This window comes from Garra rufa, chromosome 21, assembly GCF_049309525.1.
Source record: "Garra rufa chromosome 21, GarRuf1.0, whole genome shotgun sequence".
NCBI classification, from domain to species: domain Eukaryota; kingdom Metazoa; phylum Chordata; class Actinopteri; order Cypriniformes; family Cyprinidae; genus Garra; species Garra rufa.
The window spans coordinates 39,555,291-39,576,323 of record NC_133381.1 but is presented as its reverse complement, the minus strand read 5'-3'; the positions used below and the strand labels follow the sequence as shown (position 1 = coordinate 39,576,323).

Sequence of the window (21,033 nt, the reverse complement as noted above, 5' to 3'; positions counted from 1 at the left end):
GGGGTGTAGAAAGCAATATCCCTGTTAAGGGCCTGAAATCGAATCAAGAGCTCTGCAGTTAAGCTTATATCATAACCAAGCTGCGTGGTAAATAAGCTGGTTGCTTTTGAACAGTGGGTGATTTTTTTTTTTTTTTTTTTGTTTTTTAACCTTGTTTGAATTTTTAGATTTTAGATTTTAACTATAGGGATAATAGGGATTTTCACACTGCACTTATCATTGTTCTAATCTAACCTTTTTTAACCCTGGGATTTGTTTCCCCCAAATTTACAGTAAGAATATAAATAGGTTCTTGGAGGATTCTGTTAAGATTTAGTTTGATCATTTTAGGATGTGTTCCAGAATATAACCAATGTATTTTTTTTTTCTTCAGTTTGTTCAGTTTTGCCAGCATGCGTATCAATCACTTGTCTTGCATTGTTAGTACCATGTTCTACAGGAATTTATTTTGGAAGATTGAAGGGTTTATTCTGTTTGGTTTGTTATTACAGACTTGTGGCATGGTGGCATGATCTGTAATACTTTATTTAAAATGGAAAGACTTTAGCATTTAAAGACAAATAATTTGCTTAAGGAAGCAAACTGGTCTTGGCCATTCAAATTTTTTGAAATGAATTCTTGTTGGCTGGTGCAATTTGCGTCTTTAGCTGTCAGTTCATTATAGTTCTGTATGCCAATTTTTAGGTTTTCATCAAGTTTATTTTCAGTGTAGTGTTTATATATTTTTCACAACTGCATGTTGTTGAACTTGGTCTTGATGCAATAAAATAATTAGGCTAAGACTTTTAGTAACTAGTAAAATAGGGCTTGAGACTCATTCATTTCATTCTGTATGTATCTGACCGTTCAAGTGCATTATGCTGCTAATAAAAACTGATTTCGGGGGTGCATACGGTGCAAAAGAGGAGTCTTTCTGTGCACGCAACTCAGGTCTGTTTTTGTTTACACAAATAACACATTGAGATCTTTTCCATAGCTTATTGCACTTAATAACTCTCTTTAAAATCAAACAAACCCTGCACTTTCTGCACCCTGCACAAGTCGAAATAACAGATGCAAGCATTTTGCATACGAAGGACAACTTTAAAAAAAAATAAAGTCAATAATAAGAGTACTTAATTTGCAATAAAATAGTTCATTATTTTTTTTTTAAATCGATTCTTTTGTTTTTATGCATTGATGCAGAATCATTCACATCAGCATCATGATGCATCGTAACATTAGAACAGTGTTTGTGATTTTGAAACACATTTTAGATTAAAAGTTATTGGTGAATTATTCGTTTTTGAAAACGTTTGTACACAGATTTCATGCACAAATTTGTGTGAATGAGATGTATATTACGGTCTCAAATGCACTGTACCTTAAAACACATCAGGGAAAGATGATTTACAGAATTATTGTCATTTTCTGCTGACGTGGATGTAATCCTGAGGCCTGATATGAAGGGTCAGGTTTTCATTTTTTTTTGGCATAGTCTGGAAAGTGACCCTGACAAACAATCAGACCCTGTGTCAACCATCAAGTTAGACAGCTAACTAAGGCTTTGTTCACACTGCACACAAATCTGCTTCAAATCCAATCTTTTGGACTGTTCGCACTGTCATTTTGGAAGTGAATGTGATCTGTTTAGACATTGTGCTCCAAATACAATGCATCTATATTGGATGCAATCGATGGAGTTACCACTGGAATAATGCCAGTAAACTTTAGAGATTAGCTGTCAGTGGAAGTATTAGAGATTTTGTATCTGCTCATGTCCATCATAATATTGCACGGTTGTGCTGCACATGCAAGGCACATTAGAGAAAAAAATCTCTAAAATTGAATAACATAATTGATTTTAAAATAAAATGCTGCATAGTCTACACTGTATGAATTAAAGCTTAAATGAAGCTTGTCACGTCACTTCAGGCTGTTATCACTGCCATAAGTGCTTCAACTAAGTATTTAGTACTTTTTTATTTTAATTCACAGTTACCACAAATAGAAAAACTGCTATTAAAAAAAAATAGCATAAGGCTGCAACAGAAAATGTGAGAAAGGAAGGAAGGATGGTAAGAAATACGGTGAGTTCGCTTTACTCTCTGAATATTTTGTATTCCAGTCTTCATTCATGTCATGTGGACAGGATCTTCCCTCTCGCTTCTCCTTCATCCGTGATTCTGTGTGGTTGGGCTTGACAGGTCAGGATGATGTAAATGGGTATGAGAGGGACATGTCAGGCTCCGATGGGTTTTTGACATTCATCCTACTGAAGCAGTTTGACACACACACACACACACACACACACACACACACACACACACACACACACACACACACAGATGCAGACTCTGTGCTACAGGCCTTACTACCCGTTTCCACTTAGGTCCTCCTTTACTTTCTTCACACATCTATTTTTTGGCTTTGCCAGGGCTGCACAATTAATCGAAACAAAACCATAATTCACAATTTTATTTGTTTTTATGCATCCTAGTTTGTAAACACGAACAGAGAAGTGTATTGTTAGACCCAGTTTCTTAAGTCTTAATTTGGCTTTTCACAAATTAAGGCCTGAAGTGACTTAAATCATAACAGAAAGTCTTAAATTCATAAAGTCATGGCATTAAATGTTGCAGGCACTGCAAAAAAGTTATCTTTCCTCAGTATTTTGGTCAGTATTCCTCTATTATATTTGCTCTGGAAAACAAGACAAAAAACACTAAGGAAGAGCATCACTTATTTGCAGTATGATCAGAAAGTACAGTAAAAGTTATTTCCATCTTCGAGTAGTTTGAAGCAGATCTATTCAAGCCTTAAACAATTTTCTTAATGAATTAGAAAGTAAATGAGATCTATTGGAAGCTGTGTTTTTAAACACAAAGTATTTTGAATGCATTTAGAAACCATCTTGCATTTTGACGTACTGCGTTCCATTTAATTTTTTCAGTAAAAATTCTTTACCTGGTTTCAAAAAATCTTAAATGTACATCAAATCTGCAGAAACTTGACTTGAAAATATGGCTTTAGTGGTTGTTTGTTGTTATTAAAAAGCACAAACATGAGTACTAAAATAACCTTCACCCAGTCATATTTTGATGATTTCGGCAAAGAGATCAAAAGATACTAATTGTGTGTGTGCATGTATGTGTGTTATGGACATGGCAGTTACTGAGGCTTCAAATCAAATCCTGTGGAAATCAGTGGGATAATTACAAACCTTCAGCACTTGTTTACCATGATGATTCAGACAGATCACTCATTAATGCTGTGACCTTATTTAAGCTTGCTGCATTTATAGCCACAATTTAGGAAGAAAATGCATACTAAAAAAAATCATTTTTTATTTGGTTCTGTTTGAGTCATTTGAGTTTATTCAAAAGAAAAATTCATGCATATACCCACATCTGTTTAGCCATCCTACAGCTTCATCAAACATTGGCTTTGCAATATATTTGCCATCTCATATTGCTGTGAATTGGTACCTGCTTAGAGCCCTACACACTAAAAGAGAACTACTCGTTCACCCTAATAGTATCACTGAATGCAGAGTATACTTTAAATCATAGCATGTGGTGTTTTAATAATTGTGCAAGGTCATATAGGGATTCAGATTTTAATAAGATCAGTCATGCAGTTGTGGCTGTCATGGTGTCTCAGGTCAAAGTCTGCTGGTTTTAAAGCATTTTAAATTTTTTACCGTCGTCACGTGCTGCTTTAAAAAATCACATGCGTAATATTGATTAATATGTTCAATTTTGCAGTAGTTATTATGTCAACAAATGCTGTGGATTGATCTTAAACCTAGAATGTTCTTTTAAAGCAATCAGGGAATGCTGTTTGCATGGCAATTTCATATTAACAGTGCTGTCAAAAATAGGATTATAGTAGTCCAGCTGTTACTGAATGAAGAAACATGAAATGACCTTTGGTACAGTGGTGTTCACATCTCAAATAAACTGGTGTTGACATAGCTCTTTGACATCCAATTGTCATTGGATACTGATCTCTGTCTCTCTCTCTCAGAAATGCTCAGGCAAACCTCAGGTTTTGTCAGTGAGTCAGTGTGTTTTCTTGGGCAGCAGGAAGAGGCCCGACACAATGAGGGTTGAAAAGCAGAGCATGTGAGAGGCTCTGATAAGAGACACGCCTGTGCTGTTATTGCTGCTCTTCTGCCCTGGACTCTGTCTGTGTCAACTCTTCCATGAGCGCACCACAGTAATACACGTTTGATATGATTGCCTGTTCAGTTTGCACACAAGAAGTACATGCACACATATATATTTACACATATCAGATATATTCATTCAAATTACTAGAATTTTAGTGGTCATTAATTGGAACAAGTCAAATTTGAAAATTGTATTTAGTTTTACAGTAACACTTTACAATAAGGTTCATTAGTTAACTACATTTTATACGAGAAATTACAATTTCAGTCTTTTATCTTAAAAAATTGACATTTAGACCTGTTTGTTACTTGTCATGTCTTTGCAATTGTTTGTGAAATTTATTAGCAATTTCACAAATTAGTGGATTTTTTTGTTGTTGTTGAATTTGTTCCAGATCGTTAATAAAAAAAAAACATTAGGGTAAGTGTATCCATTAAGCCCATGTACCCTTTCAACTTTGAAGTCAAATTTAAAAAAGGGAAAATCATATTTTATGCTAGTCATTATTTTAACCAATCCAGTGATTTGTTAATTCGCTGACTTTTTTTTATTGCCTACCAATCACATTTGGCAATGTTGAGTTAGCCCCACTAATGTGCATACTGTCTCAGGGTACCTCAAGACACCCAAAAACTTTGGTGTTTTGGGACCCTTCTGAAATCAACACATTTCTGCCATTTTCAGCCATTTATTTGAAAAGTACTTGAAAAGATGAGTTTTATTGGCTTGAGCACAAAGCTAATCTCAAGATAAAACCATTAGCCTAACAGAAAGATGGATTGCTGAAAAAATAAGCATCTGAACTGCAAACACTAACCCCCGGTTTCACAGACAAAGCTTAAGCCTAGTCCCAGACTAAACTGCAAGTCTGAGCTGTTTCAACTGAAAGAAACTTGCACTGACTGATCCTAAAATATATCAGTGCCTTTGTTTTGTCTCAGAATGCACACCAATAATGTTTTATTCTAACTCACATTTATAAAAAAAATACTTAAATGTCTTAATTGAACTATGACTTAATCCTGGCTTAGTCTAAACCCTGTCTGTGAAACCAGGCCTAAATGTTTTGTGATTCATTTACAAATAAATACATCATAAATTGTTTTGCAGAGCAAATTATATTCATAAATTAACTTTTTTCAAAGATGGGCTTAAATGGTACAGCGCCACAAAACGCATGCAAACTAAGTCGACACAAGCTAACCTTGAATGAAAAAACATGAGGAATCCCTCTAATTACAAACTTTGATAACACTCTCTGAGTACAAGTGTTTATTGATAAGTTATTTTTTGTGTTTTTACCTTACCTTACTTACTACCTTAATTTGCAACTATATTTAGATATTTAGGCCTACATGTGGTTTAGACTAGTGTGTATCTTTACAGTCATTACAGTTCCTGTGTGGCTGGGGTTAAATGGTATTAGTACAGGTTAGGCTTGGGCGGTATCCAGATTTTGATACCGTCAAACCTCCTCCCTATTTTACCCCGGTATCCGGTATTACCGTGAATAATAAAAAAAATTATGACGTAAGGCTCAGACAGCGTCACCAAACTGTCGGCTTGTGCCTAAACCATTCAGAAACTGAATACCAAACACTACAACAATGTTAACAACTTTAATTAACAACAAATAGCAGTTTATAAAAAAAAGTGCAAACACAACAGTCAAACAGAATAAAATTAACAAACATCCTGGGGTGCGTTTCCCGTAGAACGACATAACTCGCTGGTTAACCTCCATAGTACGATGCATTGTTGTGGAAACGAACTAGCTCATGAGTGTTTCCCAAACATAGTCGCATCTCCATCGTTTGAACCACATTAGTTCAACAATGTAGGGCCGTTGTTAATGACGTAACCGAGTGATAACGTCGGCTATTTAACTGATTAGGGATCTCAAAAATGCAGCTATATTGAACATGGCACCTAATGACTCATTTTCTTTCCCCCCTGTCATTACGCTTTATTTGATGTTTGATTCATCACGGGTTCCCTCTTACGTCATACACCGGGGTTCCCTCAGGCATTTGTGCACACGCACTACTCATAAACGGTGCTTATAAAGGACGCACGAAAATACATAGATTAAAATGCATTTATATTTAGTTTAAATTGAAGATATAGATTGTGACGCTGTTTGTGAATGTTTTATTGACCTGTTGTCGGGAAACACCGATGCGTTGAACTATGTTGGTAAACGACGGAGCTTGCGACCATAGTTGACTAACGATGCTTTTGGGAAACGCGCGCCCGGTCACTTGGTGCGCGACTCCCCATCTCTCTCTTTCTCCTCCACGCTGTCACGTGATGACAACCACGCAGAGATGCGCGAACGGGCTCAATCCGCAGCTTCAAATAAATTATCCACCCGCACCTATATTTTTCTCTGATTTAGATAACCGCACCCGATCGTCATATTACACTCAGCCTATTGTAATTCTTAGTTTTGCATGATGAAACGGTTGGTTCATTTTTAACAGCAGATTGATTCAGCTGATCTGCACATCGCTGCACACTTATATACGTTTATCACTCATGATTTTAAGCCAAATCCACGCAGAAAAGAATAACGTTAACTGACATCTGGATGCAACTCTCCGCAATCTCTGACAAAATCGGTCGGATTTTCTCTGTATTAGATCCGCTCTGAATTTACTATTTGAATGCATGCTTGGACTGAAGTTTACAGGGGCTCACCAGTTTAAGAAATGTCTGATGGTAAAAATCTGCTTTTAATTTTTAAGGTATTGTTTTCGTTATAATCTACTGATTCAAATAATCAATAATAATTATTATTATACCACTGCGTGCCTAGCCTGACATGCTCTCGCGTATGAATGAACAGGCAGCATCTGTGGACACAGCGGGCGCAGGCGCATTAGGCACATATCGTCAAATATAGGCTATTTCAAAAGAAGCCGCCGCGGCCCTGACCACATTGCTGTCTTTACTGGGTGTTTTTAGGGAATATTTCAATTTATTAACATGCGATTGAATTCGCTATTCATGCGGTGGACTGTCGTGATTTTGGATAATGCAGGACACTACCGAATGATGCGCATCAGAGAAGTGGGTAAACGCAAAGCCGACCACTGCATTACCGTGCTCAATAGCATTAGCACAGGCATAACTCCCTTCAAACTTTGTAGGGAATGTCACCGTTTCTGTCACCAAAAACTACACACAAAAGGAAATCGTCTGCCTGATGAAAAAAGTACATAAAACACGTTCATGTTTTAGAAAATGTAGTTAATATTAGCATCATTATTGATTTATCTCATCCAACCGCAAATAATAAGAATGCATTTTTTTTATTACCCGACCCACCCGACCCACGGATAAAACCACCATCCGCGCATCACTACGCATTTTTAGGCATTAAATAAATTATATTTTTATATTTTTTTATATATTTAATCCTTGTCTTCTATATAAGTGCATTGTTTTATGACGGTATAACGGTATTGAAACTGATACCGTTGCTATTTTTAGATCCCGCGGTATACCATATTACCGTAATACCGCCCAAGCCTAGTACAGGTGATAAACACGATCAAACATTAGTAAATTTAGTAGCAATAGTAGCGATTTATTATCTGTAAATTGTCCATTATGTTTAGATCTGATTAAATGCATTAAAATGTTTGCAATATTTGCTATTGATTGCACTTTATATTACTAGAAAAAAAATTATGAATTTTATTATTTTATTTCATTATTACATTTTTTAATTATTATTTAATTTTTTTAAAATATTTAATATATTTCCCCAGCATACAGACTAAAGAAAGGCTTCAAAGTTTGAAAAAGCATCCAAATCCATCTTCCAGTTTCAAATCGTAATAGTAATTCCCTTTCTGGCCTGTAGATCCAGTGTAATGACAGATTTAGTGATAATAAAGTAGCTCAGCCTGATTATTTAGGATGTGACTACTTGCCTTAATCAAATGTGGGCTTTCTCTGAGGAAACCCACCCATCAAAATGTGTTTCAGCTTTTATAGCTTTTTACGGTAATATCAATGCTAGAGATGCCATTTACATTTAGATGTTCTGATACTTTCCCTCGGAAATTGTTAATATTCAGTGGGCAATTACCTAAAATACAGTGTGTCCTAACATAAGCACCACTGGCCCAGCATGATGACATCCACATTTGTCAAATGGGTGTTCTCACAGCTCTGTCAGTCTGGCTCCAGGCAAAATATTATTTCAGCCATCAAATCCATTCCTTGTCATCATCTATCATCTGTCCCTGCTGCTATTAAAAATCAGGCCAGTGCCACTGCTACAAATTGGTTGCAAATGCCAGTGTTTCCCTGGAGCCAGTCTAAGGGCTTTGGGCTGCTTTGATCGCTTTGTTTGTGAAAGAGGAGGTGAGATACAGATATTAGTCTGTGCTAACCTTAGAGTTGCTCTGAAAACAAATTTTTGTTTTCTGTATGATACCAAGCTCTGGTACCAATGTTTCAATTCTGAATGTAAATTGATACTACAGGAAACACACTGACCATCTTAGATGATTAATGAGTAAATAAATAAATAACAGTTTACATTTTTAGATGAACTACATGTAACCCAATGCAGCTCATCTAAAATAGACTTATGAGTAGTAAGAGTACCTACTGGAAATCTACTAGTGACCTTACTGTGAACTTACTCAGGCATCATTCCATCTGTTCATCTATCTGACCATCAGCAAGGATACGATCTGTTCAGTTCAGCTTTAAAGACATTTGAACCGGTAAGATAAGCTCATGGGTCATGAGTTTGGAAACTGTGTTCTGAAAATGTGTGCTGCCTCAGGATGTGCTACCAGCAGCTAAAAGAGTCATTTTAAGTTAAAGCCCCAAGCCCTTAACCTAATCATACAGCAATGCAAATTTAGTGTTCAGTACAAAGAACAGATGCAGTAGAAGTGATATGAAAAGTAATGAAAATAAATAAGAAAATGGAAGTTATAGTTGAGCCAAAAATAATAATAATAAAAATGTTATTATTGAATTTCAGTGTTTCCCCTACCATTATCTTAGGGGGGCGCCCCGCCCCCCTTGAATGTCAAGTTCATTTTATTTTTGATATAGCGTCAGATCACAATAGAAGTCATTAAGGTTATCTTTTCCTATAGAACAGGGCTATACATTGTTCTTTTATTAAACAAACTAAATTGCCTTGTGTTATTTATCTTATTTACACGAAGGCATGTCATTTCTGTCTTTACATGATCGCGTGTTTACAATGTCTCATCTGCGAAAACACAGACGGGATCGCGGACTCCATTCATAAAAACCGAATCTACTATAGCGCGAAATGCCACATAAATTCGTCGATTTTTGGATTAATAAATCAAAAGTTGGTCTGTTACTTCATTCAAATCGCGATATGGACTAGTGTCTGTGAAAACTGAAATGCAAAAAGACCGTTTCAATATGAATCCTGCATGCTCCGTTTGCCTCTGTATGTATGAATGGTGGAGACGCGCTTTTACTACACGCATATACTGAAGCACACGTGACGCTCCCGCTAATTTTGGGCATTTGCATCTCGCATGAACAGATAAACTCAATATCCAAAGCTGCTGTGAGTGTCACTTTTACCGTTTCATTTGAGAAAACTAGCATCATAACATGCTGTACACACACAGAAACTTCAAGGCAACCTTTCAAAATAAAAGTAACATGTAACAGAACATTAGTCTTGTATTACTTTTGTACAGTATAATGTAGTTGTTTATATATTCCTATTTAAATAATTGACATGAAACAATATATATGATAAAAATAAATATAACAAGATTAACCACTTAATTGTAGAAAAAATACTACAATTATTATTTAAATGTTAAATTATTATTATTTATTGATTTTAACAGTAAACCTCTGTTTGTTTGCCAAAAAATAAAAGGGTTTATTTTTCATTTGATTAAAAATAAATAAATGTTTATACTTTTAATTTGATTATGAGAAAAAATAATACACACAAGAATTAAAAAAAAAAAAAAAAGCAAAAGTTGGTAGAGCCCTATTGTTCAAAATGTTAAAATAGAGAGTTTTGGACTTATTTTTCCACTGAATAAGTCTATAATAATGTTTTCGTTATTTCACAAAGTAGGGTAAAGTACCGGGAAAAAAAAAGTAACGTTGGCTACCGGCACCCAACCCCCTAAGCCCTCCCCCCCCCCCCAACACTGGAAACCTAGGGGAAACACTGAATTTATTACCAATATTTTTCACATTTGAGAATTACTTTTTTTTTTTTTTTTTTTTTTTTTTTTTTTACTTTGTTTCTTTGTTCATTGATTTGGTCACATCACTGCAGAGATAGTGTATGCCAGGGTTCCCCAAATCTTACCCTGGAGGTCCAATGCGCTGCAGAGTTTAGCTCCAACCCTGATCACACTCACCTACCTGTTATTCTCTAATGATCCTGAAGACCTTGATTAGCATTCTCAGGTGTGTTTGATTAGGGTAAGAGCTAAACTCTGCAGGAAAATGGATCTCGAGGTCCAGATTTGATGATCCCTGGTGTATGCACATTGGCTGAAGAGTAAGTAAAACACTGCACAGAAAACATGCCCTTGAAGAAGAACAACTCTTGAGTGGGGAATTTAAACTTTCGTTTGGAAACCCCAAATATGAAACTTGTAGAGGCTTGTTGTCAATGCAAAATAATAAAAAATGTCAAAAAAACAACAACAACTTTATTTTAGAAAGTATCCTTTATTATTTCCATGCTGATGCATCATACTTGAAATGTGATACACCGCAGCCACAATAGCGCTGAATGACACATATATCACTTATTATTATTATTATTATTATTATTAATTCAAAATATTCACAAACTTGTTAACTATGTCATCAACAACTATCTGATATTCTGATTCTCAAATCCGTGCAAGTAAATAAGTTTTGTCGCTTACAAACGTTTATAATGATCTTGTTAGTTGATCTATAATGTGCGATGGCACCACTATTCAGAGATTCATATCTGTTGCATGTACAACGCGTAAATTCATCCATTTCTCATGAAATACATAAGTGACTGATGAACTAAGAGAAGAATAGAGACCTTTGTAGTTACCTAAACAATGTATATCCAATATAAATTACAAACACATTGTCAGATTATAATCAAATGGATTGTTATTGCTGATTCTATAGACATTAGTGTGTTATACAAAATATAATTTATGTTATCAGATTGCTTGTAGATTGCTCTTTGTTGATTTAAAAAGGTAACTACCTAGATAAACTAGTCATACATTTTTGATGTCACCGCAGATGATTCGGTGGTCTCATTTATTACCAAAATGCAGTCTAGGTAACCTGCTGATTTGTTTTTGAAACCACCATAATCTGAACCAGTTGATTTTACGATATTATGAAAGCTTGTGTCTGGATGAAATCTACTGTCTATATGCATGTTTTTTTAGTCAGCATTTAGTTGTACCATATATGACTGCAGAGTGACCTAATGTAATATTTTAGTCATCCACATATTGGACCTATTGTCTGTTTTTGTGTTTTGTCTAATTCTTATTTTTTGTTTGTTTTCTCCACAGATATTACTGACAGGAATGAACTGAAGTCATTTTTTGAAACCAACTGCTCACAGATTTATTTTATCTTCTATGAAAATTTCATTACACTGGAAAGTAACTTAAAGCAAAAAGGTAAGACACTTTTATCTGCTTTCTGGTGCTTAAAAAACTGTCTCTTCAGCTCTGGGTCCTGGATTATTATTATATAATTATTATTATTATTATTATTATTATTATTATTATTATTATTATTATTATTATGGAGGTTTATTATATAAGGTTGTCATTAATGTTAGGACTGGGAAAAACACTTATATGCTGTTTAATTCCAATTTGCAGTCTCGGTATAAATAATTTAATTTGTAGCACACCTCCCATTCAATAATTACAATGTTATGTTGTCTGTTTATTTTGGTTAAACAATTCTCATCTTTCAAATTATTTATAAGTTTATGTGTCGGATCACTGTAGCTACCTCAGTACAAATGTCATTAGCACAAGTAAGCCAATCATCCCTGCCTCTTAGTAAAGCTTTTACTGCATGTTTAAGCACAATATAAACATCAATATCAGAACGTGTTGAAGGATACAGTACAGCTTATGGAGATGATTAATTTCTCATGTAATCACTCATTCAGTGTTTCAGCTGCAGATGGATGTCAGTAAAAAAGCTTGTAAACAACATGCCACTTACATTTTCCTTAGGAAAGTCTGTCAAATTCTATAGCTCATTAGTTGCTCATTAGCTTGTCCACTGCTGTTCAAATGTTTGTAAACTGTCGTTTTTTATAATTCTGTAATTGGTAATTCAGTTTAATAGTTTGGACTCTATTACCTCTAATATTAATGTTGCAAGTGAGAGTGTTCTCTACTGCATATAGTTTACAGGAGGTTAGGAGATCAAAACACCATTTGTCATGCACTTTGATCTTGAAACTTTTCTGACATTTTACATTCACAGAGAGATATAACACACACTTCATGAAAGATAGTATCCATATAAACAGCATAAATGACACTTTAAGGTTTTTCATCCACTTCTGATGATGTTCCGATAATATTGTGCGTCCCTAATCCTAATATATATAATGCATCTCTAATCTAATCCGTTCCAAATCAGTCATGTACTGTAAAAAAATTCAATTTATGTTTCATGCTACATTAGAAAGTAGCTTGCTTAGAAAGTGAGCTCACAAAGGTTTTGGGAAAAACACTTTTGAATAATGCATGATCCTTCCGAATAAAAACCCTACAATTCCTCAGCTTGACGTAACAGCCCTGACTCGCTGTTGCCTGCATGCCCCCTCATGTGAAGTTAATGAGGCTTTTGTTTCTGTCGAGTCCCATCACTGACCAAAGTGGCTTTCTTGCACTGTATTCAGTGAAGGTTATCTGTCCTTCATGCTCAAACACAATTCTGCAGTAGCAGTATTTGTTTGAAACTCACACCTCGTCATTTCCCTGCATATCAAGAGAGTGATTCATGATTCAGCTGAGCAGTTTTTAACTGAGTAACTTAAAGACCAGGAATTAAAATGCTGGAACATAGAATAGCAGTGCTGACATGCATCAGTGCACTATAGTAACAACTTCAGCCTTCTTAAGATCATAAGATGGAGTATCACCCTAAAGATAACCTGTGATCCTGTATAGGAACAAACTATAACCCTAAGCTTTAAAGGGGTCATAGGATGCAAAACTAACTTTTACTTTTTGTTTGAACATTAATGTGTGTTCGTAGTTTGTGTACACAACCACCCTGCAATGATAAAAATCCACCCAGTGGTATTTTTTTAATTTTTAAAAGTAATATCCCCTTTTTAAAATCAGGTCATTCTCAACTTGTCGTTGTGACGGAACACAGTTGATTGACATGAGCGTCTTACCTTAGACCCGCCCTCACCGAGCTGAAACCTGTCTGAATATGATCGCCATTGTGTGACTCAGGTGCAGAGGAAGACTCCAATTGAGCGATTGAGGTGTTCTGTTGTTGGATGTAATAATGAACATAGCAGTAGTCATTTGCTCCCAACATCTGAGCAGCTTAAGAGGCAGAGGTTTAACGTTACTTTCGTTTTTAAAAAGGAAAGCGCCGATCCCGATCTACATACATGTATGGGTCTAGTTCGTGCAAATCATTCCTAATGCAGCTGAAAAGCTACGCAATATCGCGTTCAAAATTGCGGATGAATCGCATTCGATTTTTAATGCGATATTGCGTAGCTTTTCAGTGATCTACAGCTCAGTGTTTTAAATACCGCGCCATCTGAACGCACATGATGGAGATTTACTACTAATCACAGAACCGGCTTTACCGATGAGATACGCATGACAATCGCATGCGATTTATTGCACAGCCCTAATTAATAATATTATAATTTTTAATGCAGCTGAACTTGACCTTGCTAGTCTGAATGTGTAACTACAGTAATATGGTATTACGGTAATAATTTACAATTAGCTCCATTTGTTAACATTAGTTAGTGCATTAGCTAACATGAACTAACAGTGAACAACAATGTGATTGTGGTGACTTTCACTTGAATTATCCAGCCTGTGTGGCATCCTATCCCAGTGATAACCAGTTAGACCTCAAAGTCCTGCCCAAAATGGCGCCATTAAAAATAATAAAAATTCTTGGCTGAAATTACACACTGGGGTGAAGGCCAATTACCGAACAAGGGTTTTTGTGTTTTTCCCCCTTAGTATTTTGCCTTTTTTTTTTTTCACCATTGTATAAATTAAATAGCCAATATTTGCTTTTTACAGTTTTGTCATGCTTTTCAAAAAAAAAAAATCAATTACAAAACAACAATTTAAAAAATAATTATTTAACACGGATAGGGGTGTAAATCGGAGCCTTCAAGACGATTCGATACGATACCAATTTCTTAAGCCAACGATTCGATTATTTTCGATACTTCAGAATTCCCTGTGATACGATGCGATTCGATCCGATTCGATTCAATATTAGATATTTTTACATGATATCTATTAAGTTTCAAATAAATCAACAAAAATAGTAAATAATTTGCCTTTTATTGAGAATACAGAAACAGTATTCTATTCACATAATGTGTATGTTCCACTAAAGCAGTTGTGCTCAATGCACTGCAAATAGAACAGCAAATATAAGTTACTGCATCTACAAAGTGCAATCAGATAAATTGTAATAAGAAAAAAAAAAAAAAACTTACAGTGCAGGTCTACTATGGCCAATTAGCCTATTCACCGTTTTAAAAAAGTTTCTTTCATACAAAATTGGTTACATTTTGAAAATACAATTTTCATCTTATTAAGAGGTAATGGTCACACATCCTCTGCAGTAGATGAACTGCAAATAGAACACTACTCCACAAAATCAGTTCAAAATCATCGCTCTTGAAAGTCAGACAACAATGTGAGGTCTGTAAACATGAACAACATCATAGATGGACTGTGAAACGAAAGTAACGCGTGTGAAGAAGACGACAGTGAGGTTAGTGCCACCCGCAGCTTAGGAGTAGGTAGTACGCTTAATACATCGGAGCCATAGACAGTAAAAGAAAGGTCGGAACGGATTCTAAAAATAGACAAGTGAACAAACAGGCGGCAAAATAAACACATTAATCGATATTCTTGCGGACGAATCGATGCATTGAATCGGCGGCTGCATAATCGATGCATCGATACGAATCGATTAATATTTACACCCCTAAACACGGAACATTTTTAACATTCTAGTAGACATTATAGACTACCAACAAAGCACAATTTAACTTAAAATTAATAAGTTAGTAAAATAATATTCTTTGGCCATTTTTAAGACCCCCTTCTCGAATCAGGCATGTGTTTTTAATGTACAAATAAATGCAGCCTTGCTGAGCAAAGGAGAATGTTACAATAAATGTATTAATAGAGCTGTTGGAATGATTGTTATCATTATTTTGTCTTACTTTTTTATTTGATTTTACAGAACAACAGTAAAATTACAATACTAACTTTTATGAATGTTGACATTTATTTTGGCGGAAACCCGCAAGAAGACCTTTTTTTTGCTATTTTTTACTATTTTTTTGCTGACAGCAGCAGATTTATGAATGATTCTCATCACACAGGTTTTCCTCACACTTTGGACTTTGAACCCTGGCTAAGGAGCTCACGCAGCGCTGTCAGAATAAATACAGTTTGTGCTTGTGTTAGACAACATAACGTTCTGTAGTTTATTTACTAATGTTTTAAGGAATTTAAAGCCATTTTGTGATTTCAGTCATCATACAGTAATCAGCAACAACCACCCCTTTCTCTTCTCATGATGGAAGACATGTGATGCGATACTAAACAGTCTCTCGCTGTCGGTGCTTGTAATGATTTTTGCATCTTTCTCTGACAGTTTTAAATGCTTCCACACTGCCGACATGTTTGCTGCATTAGTGCGCTACTCTCCCGTCACGTCATTGTTCGGTATAAATTATTTGCCCTTTTTGCTTATTTAGCCGAACACCGAAAATGTTTTTTTTCTATTTTTGTCCGAATAATTTCGGTTGCCAAACATTCGGTGCATCCCTAAACAATATATTTTTAAGTCACAGTGTCACATGATCATTGTTTTCATGACTGATCATCACTGTCACTTTTGAGTATTCAGGTACTTATTGCCATCTCTTCTTCTTAAAAAAAAAAAAAGATTACATATTGTCAACATATTCCATCATTATAGCACCATAGATAATAAATGTAGAGCTAACAGAGCAAAAGTGCAAGCCCGAGTGAATAAACAATAATGAAGAGTAAATGTAAAATCACACAGTAACTAATTCTATTGCTTTTCTTTCAGGGAACAAATCTCAACGGGAGGAGCTGGACTCCATCCTCTTTATTTTTGAAGTAAGTTAGCTGTTGTGTTATTAAACAGCTGAGCTGTAGGTATCTATGGATCTGTTTATGTCTGCTTCACCTGCAGCTCTGAAGTGGTTTTGAGCTGAAGATGTTTTTGTGCTGCTCTGCCCAGAGCAGGTTTTTCCACTCTCTCTCATGCTTTTCCTGGAGGTGCCGTCCTCCCTGTGTCTTTTCCTGCCTGGCTGAAAAGTAGACACTAGTTTGCAATACAAATAGGTAGGCAGGGCATTCTCTGGTTTCATTTGCCCAGGGTGGTGACACTCTTTCTTTTTTTAGGAAAAATGGTGTCTTGGTGTGAGCAGAGAGTTTGTGTTGCATAAACAGAAGTTGACTTGAAAAGTCACCCTTTTATATGTTTAATCAGAATTCAAGTTTATAAATTATATTCTGATTGGGGAAAAGCTGACTGAGCTACAACACAATAGTGTATTGTTAAGGTATTTGTTAAGATCTTTTGGTTTGAATACTGGATTTTGCCATTATTGTGCCAAATTGAATAATAATTGGCCAAAAAGTACTGTCAGATGATTCATCTGCATTGTTGTCACATTTGTTTTTCATTGTCTACTGGTGTCCTTAGACACCTGCTGAATTAATTGACAAGCTGGTCTAGTTTTAAGTCACTATTGTTTGTATAATGACAAACATTTTATAATTACAGATAATCTTTCTAATTGCAGTTGTTAAAACACTGACAGTTTCTGATGACAAGTATTGTTTACATTTTATTTGTCTACTCCAAACAAGCCAAGTTCTGTCCTCATGTCAACAAAACTTAAAAAAGCTCTTTTTTTTCCACACTTAAGCTCACAGTATGCTTCAGTTTTGATGTGTACAATACATGCATGTGTGCAGCCTTTCAAAGAATATTTTATTGTGTTTGCAATTGCATACACAGGCGGTTGACGCATACTCACTAGACAGTTTTGTCTTTGTCCAGTGTCTGTGCTTTTTGTCTCCAGGAGTTATGGCTGATAAAGTATCATTGTAGTCTTTTAAATTAGAGTTTCTCCTAACATTCTTGTTGTGTTGATTTAAGAAGAAAAAAAATGGATGCAACATACTTTGCTGATAACTAAAAATAATTCAAATTCTGACTTTACTCTATAATAATTAAAAAAAAAAAAAGTTCACCTAAAAACCTGGTTAGCATATTTGGGGAGTTTATTATATATAATATATATATATAATATATTATATATAGAATTTTACCATAAAAAATATGGTAGCAACATTATAGGTTTTACGGTTTTAACTTAAATTTACATTTAGATATCTTAATTTAGGCTGCATTTATTTGATCAAAAATACAGGGGAAAAAACTGTAATATTGCGAAATGTTATTACAATATAAAATAATGGTTTCTATTTAAATATACTTTAAAATATAATGTATTCCTGTCAGGCAAATCTGAATTTTCATCAGCTATTAGTGATCCTTCCGAAATCATTCTAATATGCTGATTTATTATTAGAATTATCTATGTTGACAACAGTTGTGCTGCCAAATATTTTTTGAAACCTGTGATACTTTTTTCAGGATTCTATGCTGTTTAAAAAGTTAAAAAGAACAGCATTTATTCATTATATAAACCTTACGTTAATAATATAAGTCTTTGATATCACATTTTTTTTTATCAATTTAACACATCCTTACTGAAATAATTTAAAGTATTAAAAAAAAATTACTGATGCCAAACTTTTGAAAGGTAGTGTATATTGTTAAAAAAATATTTCTGTTTTAAATAAATGTTGTACTTTTTAACTTTTTATTTATCAAAGTATTATGAAAGAAAAGTATCACGGATTATATAAATATTAAGCAGCACAACTGTTTCCAGCACTGATAATAAATCAGCACATTAGAATGATTTCTGAAGGATTTTGTGACACTGAAGTACAAACTGAAGTAATGATGCAGAAAATGCAGCTTTCATCACATAAATTAGATTTGAATCTATATTAAAATAGAAACATGTTATTTTGCATTGTAATAATATTTCACAATATCACTTTATTCAGTATTTTTGATCAGATAAAATACAGAAATACCCTTGATGAACATCTTCTTTAAAAAAAACTAAACCGAAATTACCCTATGATTTACTCACCATTAAGCCATCCTAGGTGTGTATGAGTTTCTTTATTCAGACGAATGCAATCAGAGTTATAAAAAAAAAAAAATGTCCTGGCTCTTTCAACCTTTTATAATGCCAGTGAACAGTGGTTGAGATTTTGAAACTCAAAAAAGTGAATTCATCCATCATAAAAAGTGCTCCACAAGGCTCTGGGGGGTTAATAAAGACATTCTTTAGTGAAGCAATATGTTTGTGTAATAAAAATGTCACTATTCTAAAACTTTAGAAACTACAATCTCTAGCTTCCACTAACTGTTGTAAGAAAAATGTCAGAGGATTTCAATATAAGCCAAGAGAAGACAGGTAACCAGTTAGCATATAGAGATTACAGTTTGTAAAATTTTAAATATTGACTTTTTTGTTTTTACACAAATGCATCAGTTCATTTCAGAAGGCCCAGAGCTTTGTGGTTTACTTTTTATGATGGATGGATTAACTTTTTTGGACATCTCAAATCCACCGTTCACTGCCATTATAAAGTTTGGAAGAACCACATTTTTAATAACTCAGAATGTATTTGTCTGATTGAAGTAAGTCATGTACACCTATGATGGCTTGATGGTATATAAATCATGGGGTAATTTTCATTTTTTGGTGAGCTATGCCTTTATTATGAAGGTCATGCTGATTTTAGATGGACATGTTCTGATGATTTCTGTGCTCATGCTTTATCTAGAAGTGCTAAATCTAAAAATATTTTACAAATATTACCCATTTAGATAAATGATGTAAACTACTATAACAACTGTATATAGTTGTATAATATAAGTTTAATGCACTTAGAGAATCAGAGAGTTAAGCAAACAAAAAAGAGCCTTGAAATATCAATGATGGCTGACTTATGAAGATGAACTTTTTTCTTGACAGCAAATGAGAAGAGAAGACTTTGTGCTCAAATCGAACATCTCATTAGCTTGAAAATTTCTTATAAGCTTTCTCGTTGGCATCAGCGTGCCGCGGCTGTGTGGCGGAGCGCCTGCGTACAGCGACAGCGGGAGAGGAGCCATTAGTAGACTCACGCTGTGGCAGCACCACACTGTTAATGCAGCATGAAAGCTTCACAACCTCCATCTTACACAGGCCTGTCTCCACCAGCACATGCTTATTCCTCCCTCGTCCCTCGTCCTGTGTCACTGCCCGTCCTGTCATGGCTGCTGTTTTGTGTTGTGACTGCGCTGGAAGGGATTACGGCAAACACCTCCATGTGGTGGGTGTCTGACCCCCTTTTTTATGGGTCGGCAGAGGAGAGATGATCGCTCAGGCTGCTGTCAGGCAGGGGGTGTGGGGGGCTGGTATTGTTCTCCTCCTCCTCCTCCATGCCTCTCTCTTTGTGTCTGGCACCATTGAGACATCTAGCACAGTTGTGGATTATGACTACATTTTCCTGTGTGTGAATATGTAGTGAATGCACTTTTAAAAGCACACGCACATGTTTGTGTCCTGTTAATGTGTAAGCTGAAGATCATGTTTGATGACATAGCACCGGGGTTATTATCATAAACTTAAACTAAAACCATAAATCACATTTATGTTTGTCAAGGCTGTGAGGATCCTAACATTATATTTTTTCAAGCGGTTAAAACAATTGACAGAAATGCAACTTCAAACCAAATTTTTAAAGTCATGGTAAATGTTTAATGTCACCTTCTATTTGCATTAGTTTATATCACAGCTGGTCACTTTTATGCATTTGTTAGCCAGCAAAGTTTTTATAGCTCATACTTAAAGAGCGAAAGCTAACTGATATGTTCATGTAGCCAACAGAAACATATAAACACAAATTAGAAACACATCCCATTTCACTTCGCATCATTCTTTTAAAGGAGTTCTGCGTCCGGACGACAAATACAGCATCACATGTGATTTATCCGAAAACTGAATAAATAAGCCTTTGATTGATGTATGGTTTGTTAGGATAGGACAAAATTTGCCAGAGATACAACAATTTGAATATCTGAAATCTGAGGGTGCAAAAAAATCTAAATATTGAGAAAATTGCCTGTATAGTTGTCCAAATGAAGTTCTTAGCAAAGTATATTACTAATCAGAAAGTAAGCTTTGATATATTTACGCTAGGAAATTTACTAAATATCTTCATGGAAAATGATCTTTACTTATCCTAAAGATGATCTTAATATCCTAAAGATTTTCAGCATAAAGGAAAAAATTATAATTTTGACCCCCACAAATATTATTGGCCAGTGCGTTCCAACCTCATTATTGGTAAATTGACGGTTGACCTCTAGAGTGAACACAATGAATGAGCGCCGACATGCGGTTGGATCATTCTTTTCTGTTTGCTGTTATGATTGCCATATT

The 21,033-nt window shown here is 35.0% G+C and overlaps 1 protein-coding gene across 1 annotated transcript in view; it reads left to right on the top strand.

Moving 5' to 3' along the window:
* The window catches only part of ralgapa2 (Ral GTPase activating protein catalytic subunit alpha 2), a 159,208-nt gene that overhangs the window by 13,371 nt on the left and 124,804 nt on the right, over window positions 1–21,033 (top strand). Inside the window, exons 2-3 of the mRNA XM_073826619.1 lie at window positions 11,720–11,830; window positions 16,515–16,568. Of these exons, the coding sequence (XP_073682720.1) occupies window positions 11,720–11,830; window positions 16,515–16,568 (165 nt within the window). The remainder of the gene's footprint in view (window positions 1–11,719; window positions 11,831–16,514; window positions 16,569–21,033) is intronic.